We start from the raw sequence: 15580 nt of genomic DNA, 5'->3' as shown, positions 1-15580 counted from the left end.
ACACGTTCAATTGAGCATTGACACATTCAACTAGTGAATAACACACAGGGTCATTATTAAGTATTATTTCATGCTTTCCAGTGTTTTATTGTAATATATCAGATGATAATATTCCGATAAACCACTAGTGAAATTTATAAAATATAATTTTCACTGTAGCCGAACTATATCTGAATGCGGATGAAAAGAAAATCATAACTAAATGGAATAACGGGCAGAAATAAATGCCGTCATGCGTAAATTTTGCTTCTTTAGGAAAAGAAAATCGATGTCACCATACATCATGTTAAAAACGTAAAAAAGTTAGGGGAATTTAACAGAACTATATTTCAAAATTGATGATGTGATGTCATGATGTGATGACGTCAAAAAGGAGAACGCGCAACGTTACGCGGCAAAATCAGTAAAAAATACTTAAAATCACTTAAAAATCATGAAATAAAAAGAAAATTTATTTGTTTTACATATAAGATTGAAATATATTTCATTCGTGAACACCAGCTATTATATTTTCACTCATGGGCCGGGCCATTATTGGCTACGCCACTCGTGAAAATATTGCATCTGGTGTTCACTCAGTGAAATTATATTTCAATCTTACATGCAAAACAAACAAATATCCTCTATTTTTCTGAGACAGTCTGTTTTTAAGGCAATAATCTTTGGTCTAATCACATACAAAAGAAAGTGTTTTCTAGATTAGAGGTAGCCCAAAAAGCATTTTTAGAGTAGTTTTGATCTACAGCCGCCTTCTAATGACAACCCTGTAAAAAATTTCAGGTTTGGAAATAACACTCTTACGTAATTGGGGAAAAATTTATTCAAGTTGAACAACAACACAATAACATGTGTGGTGATGATAGCCCAAGCTTTTATTTAGCAAAATTATCTTTACAACTTGATTTATTAATTGAATATGCAAAACAGAGGTACATGTATAAAATCTTCTTAATTTAACCATGTAATGGAGCATTAGATGCAGAACATGAATTTGTACCATTAGTTTTCTAAACCCACCTTACATAAACATTTGCTTACATTATAAATATATCTGAATATGTAGTGGCTTCAATAGGGTCTTAAAAAATGTTTACAAAGTTTTGTAAATGTTGACTGAACCTGATGCCTGTCTTTTAAAAGAATTAGAATCCATGAGAGGGTATACGGTACATAATTAGAATATTATTTTTTTTACAATTCAAAAATACAGTCAGTATGTAAATTAGAAGTTCATTTTAATAATTTACAGTACAGTACATAAATTAAAAATTCATTTCACCATTTTAAAATATGTTATTTATTTTGCATTCCTCTCATGTCACATTTCTTTAACAGGGCTCTTTGATTTATTATATTTTTGTATGTTAATTGATAGTGTTCAACTTCAAAGAGTCGTCCCCCTTTTTCTGCATTGGTGTCAACTTGCTAAAATTATAACATATTAAAATATCCAGTCATTGTTTTTCAAGTTTTTCTTGCTTTTCTACTTCTCTTATTCAACTTCTTGTCAGATTCTCTTTTAGTGGCAACTTCAGTCCATTTCTGTTTCTTCTTTTCAACAGTAACCTCATCATTGCCTTCCAAGCTCTTCCTTTTCTGTTGTCTTTTTCCAGACTTTGCAACTACTTTCTTACTCCTTTTTGTCTGAACAGTGTCATCTTTTTCGACATCATCATCATCTTCTGAATTATCTGAGTCATGAACTTCAACATCATTTTCATCAATATCTTTACCTTCTGCTGCATCTAATTCTTCATTTTTGTCTTCCATGATTTCTGCAGCAACTTGTGCCACTTTAAGACCTTCTTGACTTCCCTCGACATTTTCAGAACCCTCTGGTTCTCCTTGTGTTTTTTTAGGCTTTTCTTTACCTCCTTGCTTATTTTTCTTATCTTTAAGGACAATAACCTGACCATCCCCTCGAACCATTACCTTGCCACCTTCTACTGTAGTTATCTCGTCTACAAATTCGGCAACTTTGTTCTCTTTCACTGCTGGAAGTTTCACCTTATTTGCCGACTCTGTAACAAAACATTGTTATTTTTAAACTCTCAGATTGTAATGTTGATGCTTTTGCTTATATGTAATGCAAAACTTTGAGATAAGTGTTGGTTTGTTGATAAGGCATCTGACGTATTTAATAAATCCTTCTACTTAAGATTGTTTTTTTAATAACTCTGACAGGATCTTTTCTTTCCTGGTTTTATTAATCATTTTATGTGAAAATATTGCCTCCTTATTCGAGCATCGGTCAAAATCATGATCACACACCAGCAAACAAACATTTTTTAAGAAATGACTTACAATGAAAATATCAAATATCTATTTTTAAACTTTAAAGCATTATGAACTTAAATTATTCACATTGACTTTAATGACCTTTCATCTAAAAACCTTTAAAAGAACATATTTTACAACATTACAGTAACTGTGTAAGTTGACAGTGGACCTCTTAAAATGGGCAATACTGTTGACAGGGGACATCTTAATAAAGGCAATAACATTAACTTGGGACGTCTTAAAAAGGGGGATATTGACTGATTAAAATAAGAAAACATGATGACTGCCTTTAGTTCAAAGTTTTCTACATCATGATTCCTTTGTTGGGAGTTGATCTTTAGTAAAGGTTCTACTATAACAGAAGACCCTTATTATTTGAAAGTGAAACAGAATGTGAATCATATAATTACCAGTATCTAAGTATATTGGTACAGATGCTGTGTCCGTACTCTTGATGTACATGTTACGTATGTTACTCTTGCCACCAGGTACCTGCTCCATTAACTGTTTACACGCTGCTTCAACATTTCCTACTATCTGTTCCTTCTTCATCTTATCATGGGCAACTGTTACTAAACTAAAACAAACAACAATATGATCAAATAAGTTGATATAAATGTTTACATGTCAGTTAAAATAAGTAGAGCTAAGGCTAATGCCAGCAATATGGTGCATGACAAAACTTTAACCAGACTTAATATGTCAATTGTTTACAATGAATGTATTTCTTTGTGTTTATGAAAATCCAGAAATCCACACCATTTCCTCTTTCTTTTTGCTTGGTTTTAAGTCAAACCAACACATACATGACTGTATTATGAGGACTTACAAGCTTAAGTAGAGGAGAAAGACCACTGGTTCCCTTCTCTCAATATTTCCGGCATATTATAAGTGGGCAAATGAATAGAACCATCTAAGTTCTGTAAGCTAGCTGAATAGCTTCCTTGCATAAAAGAATTTCAAGTCCCAGTGATGAGGAGCAAGTGGTTTGAAGCAAAGAACCTTAACTATTCTCAGTCTCTGCCCCTTTGGTACCTCTTACAATAAAATTGATACTCAGTACCAGGCTGATTTGTCCTTTTATTGATATATCATTTCAGATGAGACACTAAAACATTGCCACATAACATTTTATTTCATAGGAAATTTGCAAACCTATGGTTGCAAACATTTAGATTTCTTCTATCTTTACAGATATTGCGTTACTTTAAGACAATAACAAGAGCGATCAGTGATCACATGTGTCGCCTCATGATGGCCAATTTCATGTTGGGACAAGTTTTGTGACAGACGGACAGACAGACGGACAGTGCACAACTAGACTGGGTACTGATCATTCCTGTAAAGTTTGGATAAAATTGCACCAGTAGTTTATGAGGAGTAGTCTGGCAACACACAGAAAAAAACACCTTTTTATCAAAGGGCCATAACTCAGCCAAAAATCATTCAACCGGAAAACCCGTGCAATATGCCCAAGGACTTGAGCTACAGATCAATCCTGTAAAGTTTCATTGAAATTGCATTAGTGGTATAAGAGAAGTAGTCCGGACAAACTTTAAAAATAAAAATTATTAAGGGGCTATAACTCTGACAAAAATCATTGAACCGGATAATGCTGACAATATGCACAACTAGACTTTGTACTGATCATTCCTGTAAAGTTTGGATGAAATTGCACCAGTAGTTTATGAGGAGTAGTCCGGACAAGCTTTTGTGTATCTGGCAACACACAGAAAAAAAAACACCTTTTTATCAAAGGGCCATAACTCGGCCAAAAATCATTCAACGGGAAAACCCGTGCAATATGCGCAAGGACTTGAGCTACAGATCAATCCTGTAAAGTTTCATAGAAATTGCATTAGTGGTATAAGATAAGTAGTCCGGACAAACTTTACAAATAAAAATTATTAAGGGGCTATAACTCTGACAAAAATCATTGAACCGGATAATGCTGACAATATGCACAACTATACTTGGTACTGATCATTCCTGTAAAGTTTGGATGAAATTGCACCAGTAGTTTATGAGGAGTAGTCCGGACAAGCTTTTGTGTATCTGGCAACACACAGAAAAAAAACACCTTTTTATCAAAGGGCCATAACTCAGCCAAAAATCATTCAACCGGAAAACCCGTGCAATATGCGCAAGGACTTGAGCTACAGATCAATCCTGTAAAGTTTCATAGAAATTGCATTAGTGGTATAAGAGAAGTAGTCCGGACAAACTTTAAAAATAAAAATTATTAAAGGGCCATAACTCTGACAAAAATCATTGAACCGGAAAATGCTGACAATATGCACAACTAGACTTGGTACTGATCATTCCTGTAAAGTTTGGATGAAATTGCACCAGTAGTTTATGAGGAGTAGTCCGGACACGTTTTGTGACGGACGGACAGACAGACGGCCGGACAGACGACGGAGAAGTGATCCCTATATGTCGCCACTACTCCATAGAGGCGACACAAAAAAGAGTTAATTTAGGACAATAAATTCTATTTGTTTTGTTAGGGCAAATCACTAGTTTTTGCAGGTAACCTAAGTGATATACTAGCCAATAAATATCATGGTCTATAGGTATCTTAGCCAATAGGTATCTTGGCGATTAAGTGCACTGGCCAATAAATTTCTTGGCCAGCAGATATCTACCAGCATTCTTGAGTGAGTTTACTCATACATACTTATTTTATCACATATCTACCTCCTTTTTAACATTCATCATTTAAAACAACTTCAGACAGCAAGCAGCATTACAAAATATTGTCTGTCATCAGGCTCAGTAGATAGAATTTAATTGGTTCAGGCTCAGTAGATAGAATTTAATTTGGCATACCATGAAGATCCTGTGCCTTGGAGAGTACATCTTGTATTGTTTACAGCCTTATCCACAACTGTCTTCAAATCTTTAGCATCTAGATCTACTTTCACAGGAACTGTCCTGAAAATGAACTTGAAGTAAAAATACAACTTCCACAATAGACAGCAAAGACTAAAATCAACCTTCTTCTCAAATAAGAGGTTATCTTAATTTACATTTAACCTTAGAGCAAAGAGGTACGATTTAACTGTAGTATTCCTAAACCAGTCTGATTATTATGATTATCATTTATGTCATTCTGACAACCTTAACTGAATTCTTCATTAAAAAAAAACCCCTAATTCACATACACTGACTATACGAACATTTATATTTGCAATTTTCTTTGACAACAAGAGCTGTCAGTAGGACAGCTCGCTTGACTTTTCTTAGTGCTTGATTGTAAAACAAAAGCCTTGATAATCATGTAGAATTTTGTAAGTTTAAAAGGGCCATAACTCCATCAAAATCCATGCCAGAATTAAAGCCATGTCAGATATATGGTCATTGGATAGCAACTTCTCATTGTGCTCTAAATATGTGTGTGAAGTTTCAATCTATTCCCTTCGATATTTTTATAGATAACTTGCATGTATGTTGACACCGACGCCTCCTGAGAACCTCTCCCTATTCTTTGAATAGCCAAACTAAAAACTAAATGTTACTATACAAGAAAAGTTAACCACTTTCCTTTCCCACAATAATGTCTCCACTTACTTTTTCTTGGCGTAGAATATTTTTCCTAGAATACCAGGTAGAAGGCCCATCACACTACTGTCTCCCAGGTATAGATCATAGGCCTTGGCCAACTGTACCTTGCTAGATGGTAGACTATAGTCTGTACGCAGTGCTTTAATTGGAACAATCTGTCAAAGAAAATCTGTTGCTATACATATGGATATGATTTTTTCATATTAAAAGACAAAATTAATATCCAGTTATTATAATTATTGATAGGTGACACAGATATTAAAAGTCTAGGCATTAATAAATCTTCAAACTGTGAGATTTTTCTTGTGTTAAATTATTCAATGAATTTATAAACAATTAAAAGAGTAAAAGCAAAAGCCTTTATATAAGTTTGAATTTGGTCAGAACAATTTCTTTACTATTTGCCATGCAAGTTTTACTGGTATGTGTTGTTTCTAATTTCTCTTTATTCTACATACAAAAATATCTTGTTTTTAGAGATAACTTGTAACAAAAACCACAATTACAATTTTGCATGACTGGTCTTTACTGACAGACGGCCAATATCAATAAATAAATTTTCATTGACAATGAAAGGGATGGCAGTATTTGACTATTGAATTAAAGTATAAGTAAATGTACAATTCTATTAATGTCACATACTTTATTGATTGAATCAATCTTGTGTTTTCTAAAGAGATCTTCGTAATGCTGTACAGTAGCATCATACTCCCTGTTTTTCTTGTTAAGATCCTTTACAAATATACACACTTCTCTCAAATCATAATGTATGGATGTTGGTAATTCCCTGGAAAAACATATATATTACATCTTTGATTATAACATTTAATGACTTGGCTTACATGCACCTTGCTAAAATTTTGTAATGGACTTGTCCTGCTTGAAATTTCAAACTGTCAGAGAATGAATTGGATATAAAAAGTTAAAATTAGACAAATTTAATCTTGAATGTACCATAATATATCAATTCTTGAATGTACCATAATATATTATGTGTAATCATTTTATAATTTCACATATTTTTTTCTATCTATTCTAATTTCTATATACTTTCCAACGATAAATAAATAATGTCTTAACTTGACTATCCATCCTTGAAATACAAAAATACATTTCATATAATAATAACAAAATAAAAATATGACAAATGATTTCTAATTGTTGTTGTATAACACTTATACTCACACTGGAATGTTCTTGTGCTTGATCTTAGGTATCCGTTTTATATTGAACTGCAAGTCAATCTTCTTTGGCAGATCAACAAGACCGATGTCATCTTTAGCTTTCATTAAAGTTAACACTGCATCTACGGCCCCTTCGATCTAAATATATAAGCAGACATGTCTAAATATGATAACATGACTTGCATTTCTAGACCTGTATTAACTTCCTTCCTATATTTCTCATATAACCAGAAAATTTTTTAACTTGAGCAAATGTTAAGGAATGAATTAATTCCGCAAACCCGGCATGTTATTTATTACTTACTTATTTACTTTATTACTTATTCAATGATCATACTAAAGTTAACAGGGATCAGACTTCATATACAAGTAGTCTCAATTTTTCAACTGCATGACCAACGCGATTTTACAAACTGGTAATTCATTATCATAGATGTTCGTCTTTGTGAAGGGCGACTATCGTGTATATAATTTAAAGCCTTGGTGCACAATTTGTTGAGCTACATATGTAGAGATGTAGATCTACATGTACATTGTAATACAATTTTTTAATTCACTCAACCACAGCACTTGAAAACATGTACAAAATGATCAAGTAACATTTAGCTGAGACTCTATGTTTAAACAAAATTTGTCAGTTTGTTTATGTTACTTGCAATTAATCAATGACTTCAAAACGTTTTAAAGTACAGTAATTATTTTTCAATATTTCTGGTTAATAGTGCAATATCCGAATATTATACCAGATTGACACTTTTTCAATGTAAACGTTTATACAGAGACAAATTGTGATATATAACAATATACACCGGTTAGTTAATTATGAATTAGTCAAATTAAACCTGAAAACTGTGAATCAAAACAGTCAGTATCACTTTATTGGCTTACCTTATTTTTTTCCAACATTTTTCACGTGTTTTTGTTTACTTCCGGTGAAGGGATACAATCAACGAACAAGAAATTACATGCACACCGCCAAATAACAACATGGTGGAAACTGTCAAATTTTCGACACGTCAAGAAAGAAAATTTAAGACCGTACATTACCAAAGCAAGATTAAAATGTCTCACTCGTCCGGATTATGTTGATTAAGATACTTCACAAGATGTCGACGTTACACAAGTCTCAGTCTTACTGTGCGCCCAGATCGTCCACAAATGGGAACCAGTTTTCAGTCAACGACTGGATGCAAGCCATCAGAACTCCTACTCCTTATAGAGTAGGCAATGCAAAACTTCACGTGAAGCCCCGTATGCTTGCATATGCCGCTATCATATTTACAGCTGTGTTTATTTTATTTATATATTTTATACCTTCTCGTTCTAGTAGATTTAGTTTGAACTGTAACAATGATTTCATTGGTCAAAAATTCGTAAATAATGTTATGTTTGATTCAACTTATCCATTTACAAGTCCTATCAAAACAACATTAGGAACACAGTATAGAATAGCACTTGTGACAGATTTAGATACGGATTCTAAAAGTACTGAGAATAAAAATACTTGGAAAAGTCACTTGAAATATGGAAATTTGACTATAAATGATAATTATTCAAAGGTTATGATAAATTTTGACAAGACTGTGACATTAACTTCAAAAGTATCAGAGGGTGGAAGAGGAATGGAGCTGTCCGAATTGATTGTTTTCAACGGAAGATTATACACAGTGGATGACAGGACAGGAATTGTATATGAAATTATTGGCAGTCGAGTAGTGCCATGGGTTATACTTAGTGATGGCAATGGAAAAGAGCCAAAAGGTGCATTACATTAACCTTTGACATTGCTCACTATTATTGTTATTAATAATTGTTATTATACTTGATCCACTTGTGTGATTGAAGTTACAGGAGGTTGTAATGTCAGATCAAAAATAAATAATAGAATGCATAGTCTGTTACAAAATGTGGTCAGTCTCTAAATTGAAACTGTATTGAAACTGTGAAAATGGCAGTCATAGAAACAAAATTATAAATAACTTAAAGTTAGTCTTGAAATAACACTGGTTCAAAGCCACTGAATTCAGCATTTAAAGATACTCAAGTTCATCTTGTGTATGAATGTAACTTCTAAAGCACTTTGACAACTTTATCATCCCTATATTCATCCATATTTCATTATTTGGCAATAAAAAAGATGAAGATCTTGATAATAACTTGATTTTTTGGCATTTTTTTAGGTTGAAATATTCCCTAAGATTTAAAGGCATTCACAATTATATACAAAGTCTTGAATTACATGTAGCTATTATAGGAAAACACATAATTTCTCAGTTTTAACATTCACTGTGTGTATTATATGTTAATTAAAAAGAACAGTATTTGATTTTCTATTTAACATTTCCCTCATGCAGGTTTTAAATGTGAATGGGCAACTGTAAAGGATGGAAGATTGTACATTGGCGGACTTGGCAAAGAATGGACAACTGGAGATGGTCAAGTACAGAACACTAACCCACAATGGGTCAAATCTATAGGACCACATGGGGATGTTATGCACCATGACTGGAAGGAAAATTATAATGCCCTTAGAGCTAAGATGAATATGAATCTTCCAGGTATATTTCAATTTTCTGTATAGAATAGAAATATGTACTCAGTTAACCCTACATGTCTTGCTGGAATTAACAGTGATTAGTCTTTGCCACTAGTATAGAGCCAAGCCAGCCTGCATATCGTTGCAGAATGGCCGGGCTCTATACTGTTGCTTACATGATGTACTTACATGTGAACTGATCTTAGAATTTTCATCTTGATTTCCCCAAAATTGATAATGAATAGTTCCAAAAATGGAAGCTGGACAAGTCCATTTAAAAAATTCAACAGGTTATGGGTTAAGATGCTTATACACAAATTGGTACTGATATTGATACTTAGAATTGAAATGCGTATGAAAGTTAATTTTAGATTACAGCAAATTAAGTTTGAATCAGAATGTTTTAGTACTTATACTCACTGAAGCTTAAGCACAATTAAACATTATGAAACAATTGACATACTATTAAAATGAAATAAACCTCAAAGTATTTTATGATATTAAACTTTGTTAAAGTTCTGAAATACAATGGATAAAACTATATTTATTTTAGTATGAAATAATATTTAATATACTACACAAGTCTTAAAGCTAGAATAAAAGTATGCTTGCAGTGGCAAGTAAACATCAGAATTACATATATATGAAAATAAGGGATTAACATTATCAATCACGAGATTTACTCCTTTTACATATAATAGGAGTTAACCTGTTACTACTGCATTAAGGCAACAATATGTTTACATGTTATAATAATTGTTTCAGGATATATGATCCATGAGGCATGTGTATGGAGCTCAATACATCAAAGATGGTTCTTCCTTCCGAGACGCGCTAGCACCGAACGTTATGACGAAGTAGCTGATGAAAAACGTGCCACAAATCTTATGCTCACAGCCAGTGATGACTTTTCAAAAATCGAAGTTTCTACAGTGGGAAAGTTGAACCCGACACATGGGTTCTCATCATTTAAATTCATTCCAGGGAGTAATAATAATATCATAGTAGCATTAAAGTCGGAAGAAGACGGGGATAAAAAAGCAACGTATATTCTAGTGTTTGATATAGAAGGGCATGTAATATACAGTGAAAAGAAAGTCGGTGATATGAAATTCGAAGGGATAGAGTTTGTATGATAACAGTTTTAGAACTAGCTTACTGTAGTAATTTTTTTTATATCTAACATATATTGTATTTTAGGTTTTATGTTAAAAGCAGAGAATTTTATACATGGAAAGTTGTTACTTAAGAGAAGGGAAATCAGTCAATTTGAAAAATGAAGTCACGTCTTTTATTGTAAATATAAGTCTTAGTCTTTCTGATTAATTTCATATCAATAATCATGGTTTTGAATTGGAAGTTTGATAATGCATCCTCTGTTTTAGTTACTCGTTATCCTAAAGTTACATATTGATATTTTGTTTTTTATTATGTGCATATATTTTGTTTGATTCTATGTGTTAATCTGACTGATATTTTTTTGCCTGCACCCCAGTGATTTATTTGCATAAAAAAGGTGGTAGAATACACTGGTAGACCTTTGTTAAAACTGTTGAATTTTAAGTTAAATTTTTATTTTTTTTCTTCAAAAAGCTCAATCTTTAAGGCATACCAGAACATGTATATGTTGTTCTTTTTTTAAGAAACGCCATTTATGTTATTATATATATTTTATCTATATAAAAGGTGAAAACTTTGAAAAGATTGTTAAATTTGGCAAAAAGATTTCTGAAGGGTTACCATTTTAAATTTTCACTGGATTTAAAAGCATCGCTTGTTGCAAAAAAATGAGCTTAAGCTGTGGTGTTTGTGGTATGAAAATATGAAATATGCTATAGCTTCCAGTTTTTTATAGCACAGTATTGTGGATTGCCATGTTATATATTTTAACATATTTGTTAATAATGATATAGCTGAAGAAGTGCCTTGTAATAATGTTTTATTATAATGCATGTTTGTAAGGTCAATTTTCATTGGTCAGTTGTGATGTCCTTATCTTCTGTATATACAGCTTCTGCAAATATATGATATAATTTTTATTTTATTTAATCATAGAAAGAAATTTATCTACGGGGTGCATGTATCTATTCTACTTTTTCTGTTAAACGTCTTGTGAAAATGTGGACAGTATGAAGTGCTGTGTGATAAATTTAATATTTATAAACTTATTTCAAGGACTTTTTGATAAGTTATATGACCTTTGTATAAAAAATGTTTCTTATATTACCATTTCTTTGTCATATAACCTGTCCAAAAAAAATCTTTATAACTACTTGTTATATTCATAATATAAGTCAGTAGTTTTTATGATGGGTCCAAGTTTATGTATGTTTAGTCTTGCATTAAAATGAATTTGTTTTTGGCAGTGTAGAATTTGCTTTACAGTAATTTTTAAGTCCCTATTAATGTATCAGCATTAGATATGATGAATATTTTGTTCCGCTTGTAGCACATTTTGTGGACATACAGTGGGGTTGTCAGTGGCTTGTATTTAAGAATCTAATATATTTGCTACATGTATGTTCAAAGTGAAGTTTTATTGCTTGTTATCATGATCAGATATATATTGATTTAAAGGGGAATAAAGCTACATCTATTGAAATATTACTGTAGCATCTATTAACAGTAAAACTATATTGTTTCTATAATCCTTTGTTCGATTCTTGAATAGAATGTCTCTGTTTTTTTAACATTTCATGAATATTGTATGTTAAAAGAATAAAATGTTCCTGAACAAAATATTATATGCCGGTATTTTTTTCAGTAGTGTTTTAACCGTGTAACAATGATTTTGTGCTTACGCCATTCGCTTTTAGGGCAATAAACTACTATTTTTTTTCATACAAGCATTTTGGAAGTATTCTATTTGAAAATTCAAGCAAATCAGTTTACAAATGTAGTCATGATGATAAATAAGTTAAAAAGCATAATTTGAAAATGAGTCAAGGGTTTTAAATTTATGACACAAATTCATGACAGTTAATATTTTTGTCTTCGCTTCATCCAGCTAGCTTACGGAAGGTCAATGATTCTGTTCGGATGCACATTGGTGCCTTAAATAATACACAAAGTAGCACTTGAGGTCTCTCTCTGCCAGTTAAAAGCTGGAAAAATTGCAATATGACCGAGAAAAAAAAATGTATTTAACATACCATTGAGAACTAAGATTTAGTTGTTAACTCAAGTAAATACCAATAGTTGGTAGAGTTTCTGAAGGGCTCAGGCTTCAACTGATCTCCCTCTGATTTATGTGTTCATGTGAAATGTTGAGATATTTGCATTGTTTAGAACAGCTGTAATTGATAGACTTGTTACTATTGTAAATTGTTACAGTTAATTAATATGCTATTTGTTACAATTAATTAGTATGCTATTTATTTTGTTGTCTTTGTAGTAATTATAAACTATGATAATATGGTATTTGTACTTACATCAAACTAAAATTGAAATCCTGGATATTGTGTCAAAGGGCTCGGGCTGTCATCCAGTGTTAGCGGTATATGTTTGTTGGTATGTTCTTTTTGACTTTGTTAACAAAGTTTATCCAGTAATCAGCAAGGCCTTGTGATAGGATAAGCTTCATATTTGAGGCTTGAAAAGACAACACTTACATATTCTGTTTGTTTTTTATCAGGTGATATTTTTGGACAAGAAGGGGCATAAAGTGGTTGCCTAATTAGAATTCCTGCTATCTATGACTGATTTTGTACACAAATATAATATGTTAATCTCTGGGAGGTTTTATACGTAGCAACACAGTATATGTTGTATTTTTTGTATATGTAAGTTGTTGGTTTTCGAAAGGGACATAACTTTAAATAAGATTTACAACCAACAATTGAGAGCAGTCTCCATATATACATTGAAACTTTACCTAATTTTGACGTGCAAATGATTTGCTGAGAACAGTCTAAATTTGCTTAAGGTTCCGTCCCTTTTGTTTTGTCCCTTGGTTTGTCTGAAAAATTGGAATATTGTATTACACACATAATGTTTGTAATGATGGGGTGGTAGTTTAAGAGTAAGATAAAGTATTCTGAATTGTTTGCTTTGTTATCATCAGTCTGATGATAGTATGATGGCTATCACAGAACACCGAAGTTAAAATTGAATTATTAAGGTATGTTTAACATAATTCTTGTTGTTTTGTTGGGGTTTTTTTCTATTTGTTAACAAATGTACTTACATATACATAGCCTTCTTATGTTGAAATAAGGTAAAATGATATGGTCGCAGTAATTTCAAAATATATTGTGAAGTGAATTTATGCATACAATTTCATGATTTATTTTTAATTTTGTGTGTGTATGCAAATTTGGGAACTTCTTGATATTTTAGAGCAAAACTGACAATTTCTTGATATTTTAGTGCAAAACTAGCAATTTCTTGATATTTTAGTGCAAAACTAGCAATTTCATGATGTTGTCAAAATTTGATGATGTGTTCAAAATTGGCAATTTCATGGATTAGGCAAAAATGGCAATTTCAAGTGCACATATTCACATTGAAGTATTAATTACATTAGGTAGATGAAATTAATCTAGGTAACAAAGTAAATTGCTCAATAACTAAATTAAAATGTCATGTGTTTTAATGATACTTTTATATATTTAGACAGTTTGAATTAAAGAAAAGGGTTGCCGGGTAAATTTATTATACAGATTAATCAGGTTAATGAAGAAGAGAGCAATCCCCAGAATATATGTTATCCATTGAGAAATATTTCATTGTTCCAAGGTCACTAATTATCTTTAACCCATAACCTTCTGTGACCTGTATAAAGGTCTGCCAGCACTGCCCTGCAGGCTGTCCAGTCTCTATACTGTTGGCTGTCCAAATTTTAAATTTCATTATTCTAACGCAATAACAAAATAACTCTTATTAAATTTAGAAGAAATTATTCTGTTACTGCACTAAGGTGACATAATGCAATGTAAAGTTCTTTTTGATATCCCTGAAATTGATGATAGGCAGTGCCAGAAATGTAAGCTGGAAAAGTTCATTTTAGACAGTAATGATTCATTGCTATGTTTTGTTTAGCTTACATATATTAAATGTAATATTTATTATCATTGTTTTAATTGCATGTTAACCCATTACTTCATGAGCATTTTGTGAAAAATGGCTGTTTTCATTAAAAAGTCTCCCGTTACAAGTTCAAATTGCTATAATACTATAAAAACTGCTTCAACACTAATCAAACTTGGCACAAATGTTGACTGAACCATTGCCCTTGCAACAACATGCTCAGGCTTAAATTTTCTGTTACCATGGCAACGAGGGGACATCTCAAAATTGCCAAAAATCACTATTTTGCGTTGATTTTTTCCATCAAAATTGATTTCAAAGTGCTGCAACTTTTCAATGGATTGAGATAGAGTCAAATGCTTTTCAGCGTTGGTTAAACGTTACCTTATGATCAATCTGGGGTCATTTACAGCCTCTCACAAGTCCAAAATTTTCTTGGCGATGAGGGGGGCTCCGCCCCCCTTCAAACCCCCCAAACAGAAGGGGGCACATCCCCCTTCTGGCAACCCCCTGATGTATCTTTTGGTTGGGGGGCCGCGCCGAAAAAGAGGTCACTTTTTTTAACAACATTTCTCAAACAAAAACAAGTGTTTGGGGCCTAAATAAGGCATTTTTCATCATTTAAGACAACAAAAAGGGGGGGGGGGTGATAAAGGCGTTAAAAGGCGTGTATATGAAGTAATGGGTTAATAGAAAATGATGAAAATACTTGAAATTACCCTAAATCGCGTTTTTTCATGTTTGAACATGGCCTGTCATATAAATTTGAAGAAAAATTGTTGTTTTGTAGATTTTTTTATTTTTTTCATTAACCATTACTTCATGAGCATTTTGTGAAAAATGGCTGTTTTTCATTAAAAAGTCTCCCGTTACAAGTTCAAATTGCTATAATACTATAAAAACTGCTTCAACACTAATCAAAACTTGGCACAAATGTTGACTGGACCATTGCCCTTGCAACAACATGCTCAGGCTTAAATTTTCT

General features: G+C 32.2%; 2 protein-coding genes across 2 annotated transcripts; one reads left to right on the top strand and one right to left on the bottom strand.

The window, feature by feature from the left end:
• Positions 1 to 849: 849 nt before the first annotated feature.
• LOC132721738 (ribosomal L1 domain-containing protein CG13096-like) lies at positions 850 to 8057 on the bottom strand. Its single transcript, XM_060706106.1, has 7 exons — positions 7920 to 8057; positions 7033 to 7169; positions 6490 to 6634; positions 5854 to 6002; positions 5113 to 5217; positions 2691 to 2857; positions 850 to 2021 (listed from the first exon to the last, which is right to left on the bottom strand). The coding sequence occupies exons 1-7, from the start codon at positions 7935 to 7937 to the stop codon at positions 1465 to 1467; spliced, it is 1278 nt and encodes a 425-aa protein (XP_060562089.1). The 5' UTR covers positions 7938 to 8057; the 3' UTR covers positions 850 to 1464.
• A 56-nt stretch (positions 8058 to 8113) lies between these two features.
• LOC132721739 (soluble calcium-activated nucleotidase 1-like) lies at positions 8114 to 15423 on the top strand. Its single transcript, XM_060706107.1, has 3 exons — positions 8114 to 8792; positions 9386 to 9589; positions 10333 to 15423. Exons 1-3 carry the CDS (start codon positions 8114 to 8116, stop codon positions 10701 to 10703), a joined length of 1254 nt encoding a protein of 417 aa, XP_060562090.1. The 3' UTR covers positions 10704 to 15423.
• Positions 15424 to 15580: the final 157 nt, after the last annotated feature.

The sequence above is a fragment of the Ruditapes philippinarum genome, unplaced genomic scaffold (genome assembly GCF_026571515.1).
Source record: "Ruditapes philippinarum isolate M1 unplaced genomic scaffold, ASM2657151v2 ctg16288_1_1_1_1, whole genome shotgun sequence".
Classification (NCBI taxonomy): domain Eukaryota; kingdom Metazoa; phylum Mollusca; class Bivalvia; order Venerida; family Veneridae; genus Ruditapes; species Ruditapes philippinarum.
The sequence above is the reverse complement of the archived record's forward strand: the minus strand, read 5'-3'. Positions and strand labels throughout refer to the sequence as shown.